The following is a 6,062-nucleotide window of genomic DNA, read 5'->3' on the forward strand; positions in this document are numbered from 1 at the left end:
CGGTTGATGAAATGAGCTGCTCCAGGCTCCGAGATGATTTCCTGTGTTGGAGGAGAGAGGAAGGAGAGAAGCAAAGGCGTGAGGGTGTGAGGGACGCGCTCCATAGGCGCTGCGTTATGGGCTTGTGGTTTTCCTATGGGGGGCTATCCCAGAATCTAGCAAAGCTCCCAGCCTTGGGAAGGTTAAGCTTTGTTGCAGGGGATTCAGCAGTCCTGGAGCCTGGAGGCGGCTGATTTAGCCACAAACAGCAACAGCAATGTGAACCCACTCTCCTCCGGCCTCAGGAGTATGATTAGCAGTTCCATTTCTGTTTCTTTTCAGTTGAATCTGCCTCTTGAGAGCAGAGTAGTGTTTTTCTGAGGTGCTTTTGTGTCCCTTGGATGTTTGGTGGAAGTCAAAGGGCAATAAGCAGGTTGAGAGTCCCCTGAGGCATCTCTCCACTAATCCAGAGCAAGCCTGCAGGCTCTGTTCTTAGGCAATTTCATCTAGCCACTGTCTCTCAAGAGCTGTGGCTTCTTGCTCCCTCTTCTTGGGGAGGCTATGCTCAAGAGCACTTGAGGTTCCTGTACTGGCAAATGCCATGTCTGCCAGTGCTCACAGTTCAGAGGGAATAGCACAGGAATTTCAGAAGGTTAATTTATGTCAGAACTCTAAAATTTCCATTTTGCCCAGCGTGGGTGGCTGTTTCTTTACCATCTCACTGCCACTGGCATTTTCCTGATGAGACTGCCTAAGTTTTCAGTCTTTGGCTTTGTCCCCTGTGTCCCCTGCTTTTCTGCTTTCTCTTTGTAACCATTGCAGAGCATATATATCACTCCCTGATTCTCCCTGACCCCACAAGTACCAGTGCCTGGGTTCCCAACACCCAGGCAGATCACAAATTGGGATGGAGTAGTCCACGTGCACTGAGTCAGCTCAGAGGGATTGCTGTTTGCAAGACATAAATCTCTGCAAGCCCTGCTAAGTGGCTGTTGGTTTAAACTAAATGTCAGCATCTGGCCTCAAAATGAACCATCCTGATAATTGTATATGAAGTAGAGATGAATTCCAGGTAGCTGTAAGCAAATGAATATTTTCTATTTGTAAGGAAAATGCAATATCCTTTTGGACTAGCAATTGCCTTGACTTTACTTTTTTTTCTCCTGTTGTTTATGGTTTGTGGGTTTTTGGTTTGTTTCTTTTTTTCAATCAGCCTTACATATGCCAGGAAAAATATGATTTTCTGCATCAGGGATCAAAACTTAGGGAATTTAACTCATATTTCTGCCTACGTGTGAAATGAATCCCACTGCAGATTGTCTTCTGGTTTATTTTGCCTCTCTGCTGCCTGGGACAGAGTTAGCTGAGATTTGTTGCAGTGATTTCAGTGAGTGACGTGGCATTCTTCCTTTGGGAGATATTATGAACTGGCTTTGATTTTAGGATTGACAGCCGTATAATTGGAAGTTCAGTCATTAGGTGGATCAGATTTAAAGAGGAAAAGTAAGGGCAAAGCAATTTCTGAAATCAGAGCAGGCTTTGGGGACTATTAGATCCAGCAGAGTATTGCTGCAGAGCAGTCTTAGCATGATGACTGTGGTGGAGGAAGGAAGCAGAAAGCATGGCTGCTTTTACAGACTCTTGCAAGTACAGGCCAGTTTCCACCATAGGCATGGCTCCTCACGTCTTGGTTAAGAGCTTGCATCTAGTGAGCAATAAGTATAAAGGGGAACAAAGAGCCATGATGCACTTTTGTTTATTTAGTCAAGGCATAGAACTCTTTGAAGCAGCAGCAGTGGTTAAAAAGAAATGTCCCATCTGGAGAATGTGCTTCTGCTCCAAGCAGCTGAGAAAGAATCAGTGGTGAAACCGATGGCCTCGTCCCGATGGCCCAAACCATTTATTAAGTTGTTGTGGACTAGTGATTGTGTTTTGAACGTTGCCTGCAGATTACAATCCATCTGAGGCTTATCATCTGAAATCATTCCAGGAGCAAGGAGGGAAAAAAAGGTAAAGAAAAAAAAAGGCCCTACCCTAACTCCCCTATGGCCCCCTGTTTCCCCTGGTGTCTCACCAAATAGCCCATGGGAGAATGGTCTTCCATTTCGGCACGCCGTGACAATGGAATAGGATCCCCTAGATCGCGGTTCCAGTCCAACAATGCCTTTTGATTGCTGAGAGACTTCCCATCTTTGCCAACCCTCTCTGCCTCCTAAGTTTGGATCTGGAGATGAAGGTCTTCCTCCTCCAATCCGACTATTTCAGAGATTAAGACGTGTGCCGGAGGGGCCGAAAGCAGTAGAACCACCCAAACCCACCAAAATATGCGGATGAGAATTCACGAGCCATTGGAGATCGAAAGACACCAATATATGCTGATCAAACCTCAGATGTGAGGGGTATATTGAGTTCACTCCAAACTAAAATCCCCTGTCAGGGCTCATTAGTTAAAGGAAACAACAGCGCATCCGCTCCCATGCATAATAAAATTGCTTCCTCGAACGTCAGAGCAATAAGGAGCACAGGACGGCGGCGGCCTGTGTGTTGAATTGCGAATCCCGGGCAATACCCAAAAGCAGAAACGCGCGAACTAGTTGCAAACCAATCACTCCCCTCCTGTTGTGCGGCCTTTGTTTTCGGCCCAACGGCGATGGATATGTAGATCTTCCACACCTCCAGTAGCTGCTGCCAGCTATTAAGAGGTGGGAATCAAACAGTGGTGAATACATGTTAGTTCCATTAGCGGCGCTAGAAAATCCCTGTCACTGGCAGGAAGAAGGACCCAGCAATTCTTCTTTTGTGAAAGAAGGGGCAACTAGTACCCCACCCACAAATATCGTTCACCAGGAACCCCTCAGTTCAAAATCAGCGAAGCCTATTCCACACCTGAGCAACTCGGTCTATGGGCTGGGGCGCTGAAATGCTGATGAGGAGTCCTCAGAACCTGTTCTGCGAGTGGAGAATGTGATGTGGGGCCTTTGGACTTCCAGGAACCTAAATAAACCGACTGAGGGAAATTGGGGTTATGAGGTGGGTGACACCACCATGTGCCCCCAGCAGCACTGTGTTCCCCTTCACACACCTTCCAGGTCCCAACACACTCTTAGATCACACAGCCGCAGGGTGCAGAGCTTGGGCAGCTCCATGGCAGCCATACAAACCCCCTTTAACCCCACTCTATATTCACTCCTGAGCAGCTGATGGGGCTGGGGGGGATCTCAGACCTCTGTGTGTATGGGGTATCAATGGGGGGGGTGTGACCCCCAGCAGCACCGTGTTCTCTTTCAGGTCCCAACACTCTGAGATCACACAGTGCAGAGCGTGGGCAGCTCCGTATCAGCCATATAAACCCCCTTTAACCTCCTTTAAAAGGGCAGCAAGACGAACATGGGACACACCGGTGCGTGATGCTCTTCAGCAGCGCCCAGAACACGGGCTGGGGCAGCAGCAGCCGCCCTCCTGCTTTCTTCCCTTTGGCTCCTGCCTCCGTCCTGATGTGCTTCGCCTTCAGCCCGTGCACAAAAACAGCCTCCAGGGCACAGCACAACGTGTTGGCGTTGCTGTCATCGCTGGTCACCACCGCGTCCGACGAGACGTATTGCTTCTGCAGCGCCTTGATGGAGCTCACCAGCTGCTTCTTGATCAGCTGCAGGGGCAGGAGGTAGGGGAAGGGATAAGGGATGAAATGGGGGGACACCGAGCAAACAACGGGGATGCAAGAAAGTGGGATGCTGAGCTGCAAGATATAGGGCTGCATGGAAGTGGGGTGCAAGCAACTGGGAAGGTGGGCTGCAAGATATGGGGACACCTGGCTGTAAGCAAATGGGAAGCTGGGCTGCAAACAGGGATGGGGGGCTGCAAACAACCGGATGCTGGGCTGCAAGCAATCAGGACCCAAATCTGCAAGCAACCAGGATGCTGAGCTGCAAGGTATGGGGACACTGAGCTGTAAGCAAATGGGAAGCTGGGCTGCAAACAGGAATGGGGGGCTGCAAGCAATCAGGACCCAAATCTGCAAGCAACCAGGATGCTGAGCTGCAAGATATGGGGACACTGAGCCTCAAACAACTGGTAGGTAGCTGGGCTGCAAGCAACCAGGAAGCTGAGCTGTAACCTATGGGGGAACTGGGCTGTGAGCAACTGGGATACAGGGCTGCAAGCGATGGAAGTCAAGCTGCAAGCAACTGGGATGCTGGGCTCAAGGTTTGGGGATGCCGAGCTGCAAGCAATGGGCCAGCAGGATGCAAGCAATGCTGTCAGGCCATGGGATGCTGGGCTGCAAGAAATGTGGGGCCAAGAGTCCACCTGGCTCTTGTAAATGATCACGGCTGCTCCCCCCACAGCTGCTATGGGGCTCAGTGGGTTCCTGGGGCAGTGCCCACATCACACAGGGTCTGCAGGTCCCACATGCAGCTGCAAAGGGCTGTAAGCAGCAGGTCCCAGCAGTGCACGGGGTCCTCAGTGTGTGCAGGAGGAGCAGAGCCCAGCTCACCTGGACGGCTGCCTTGGGGTCATCGCTGTGGCTCGGATGCATCTCAGCTGCTGCTCCCACCCGTGGTCACATGTCACCTGTGGGTCACACAACATCAGTTGGATGGGGGGCACTTTGGGGGGGGGACGCTGCAGCTCTGCCCCATTGAAACCACACAGAGCAGCCGGGCTGTGGCTGGAGCTGTGGGAGCAAAGGGCAGATGTGGGGGTGACCCAAACCCTGAGTGAGAACCTCAAACCACGGGGAAGAGCCTCAGACTCAAAGGAAGGACCCACAGATCCCAGGCAACAACTGCAGACCCCAAGCGAGGGCCCCAGACCCCAAATAAGAGCCTCAGATCCCAAGCAAGAGCCTAAGACCCCAAGCAAGGGACTCAAATCCCAAGTAAGAACCTCAAACCCCAAGGAAAAGCCTCAGATCCCAAGTACGGATCCCACACCCCAAGCAAGGATCCCCAGATCCCAAGCAAGAGCCTCAGACCCTAAGCAAGGGCTCCAGATCCCAAGTAAGGGACCCAGATCCCAAGTAAGAACCTCAGATCCCAAACAAGGGCCCCAGACCCCAAGCAGAAACCCCAAATCCAAAGGCAAAACCCCAAATCCCAGCAGCCCCAACAGCCCCAGCTGCCCCCCAACAACCAGCCCCACGTTGCTCAGAGTTCACCAGATGATCTTATAGGAAAAGAAACCAGCTCCGCTCATCACGAGGTTTCCCACTCGCGGTTGCAACATCGACCGACGGCAGAGCTTTGCAGAACCCACAACCCACAGAGCCCTGCTGCAGGGCCATAACAGCAATGCAGCCAGCAATGCAGCCAGCAATGCAGCCGGACAGCAATGCAGCCGGACAGCAATGCAGCCAGCAATGCAGCCATAAGCAATGCAGCCATAAGCAATGCAGCCATAAGCAATGCAGCCAGCAATGCAGCCAGACAGCAATGCAGCCGGACAGCAATGCAACCGGACAGCAATGCAGCCAGCAATGCAGCCGGACAGCAATGCAACCGGACAGCAATGCAGCCGGACAGCAATGCAGCCGGACAGCAATGCAGCCGGACAGCAATGCAGCTGGATAGCAATGCAGCCGGACAGCAATGCAACCGGACAGCAATGCAACCGGACAGCAATGCAGGCAGCACTGCCCCCCCTGCTGTCCCTATGAGCAGCGATGCAGCTCTGCCCTTGTTGACGTGGGATGGAGCCTGGAGCTCCCAGCAGCACAAACCAGCCCGACCTGTCTGCTCCAGCTCAGCCCTGGGACGTGGGGCTGCTCCTCCCCATGGCAGCCCCATAGCTCCACACCAAGCACCCCATGTGGGGCGGAGCTGGGAGCTCACAGCAGCGCTGCCCCCCCACCCAGAGAGCAACAGGAGAAATAAAACAGAAAGCAAAGAGTGTCGTTATTACCTGGTGGGGCTGCAGAGCTGGGGCTGCTCAGTGCGGGGCTGTGCAGCTCTGTGCTGTCCCACGGTTACAAACAGCTCCTGAGCATCGGAGCTGGAAAACACGAGTGGTGCCGTGAGTCAGGGCTGCAAAGGGAACAGCTCATGTTCCAGGAACGAGCACAGCAAAACTCAGCAACAACAGGATGG

At 52.5% G+C, this 6,062-nt stretch overlaps 1 protein-coding gene across 2 annotated transcripts in view; it reads right to left on the minus strand.

Annotated features, from left to right (window-relative positions):
• Positions 1–6,062, minus strand: part of PLEKHM1 (pleckstrin homology and RUN domain containing M1) — a 25,085-nt gene that overhangs the window by 12,551 nt on the left and 6,472 nt on the right. Inside the window, exons 2-4 of one of the 2 annotated variants that reach the window (XM_015885536.2) lie at positions 5,878–5,967; positions 4,472–4,548; positions 3,378–3,625 (exon numbers count right to left, since the gene is read on the minus strand). In XM_015885536.2, coding sequence (XP_015741022.1) covers positions 3,378–3,625; positions 4,472–4,513 — 290 coding nt within the window. In that variant the 5' untranslated portion in view covers positions 4,514–4,548; positions 5,878–5,967. Of the gene's footprint in view, positions 1–3,377; positions 3,626–4,471; positions 4,549–5,877; positions 6,000–6,062 lie in introns of both variants that reach the window. The other variant, XM_032440889.1, reaches the window with a different exon arrangement.

The sequence above is a fragment of the Coturnix japonica genome, chromosome 27, assembly GCF_001577835.2.
Source record: "Coturnix japonica isolate 7356 chromosome 27, Coturnix japonica 2.1, whole genome shotgun sequence".
Lineage (NCBI taxonomy): Eukaryota > Metazoa > Chordata > Aves > Galliformes > Phasianidae > Coturnix > Coturnix japonica.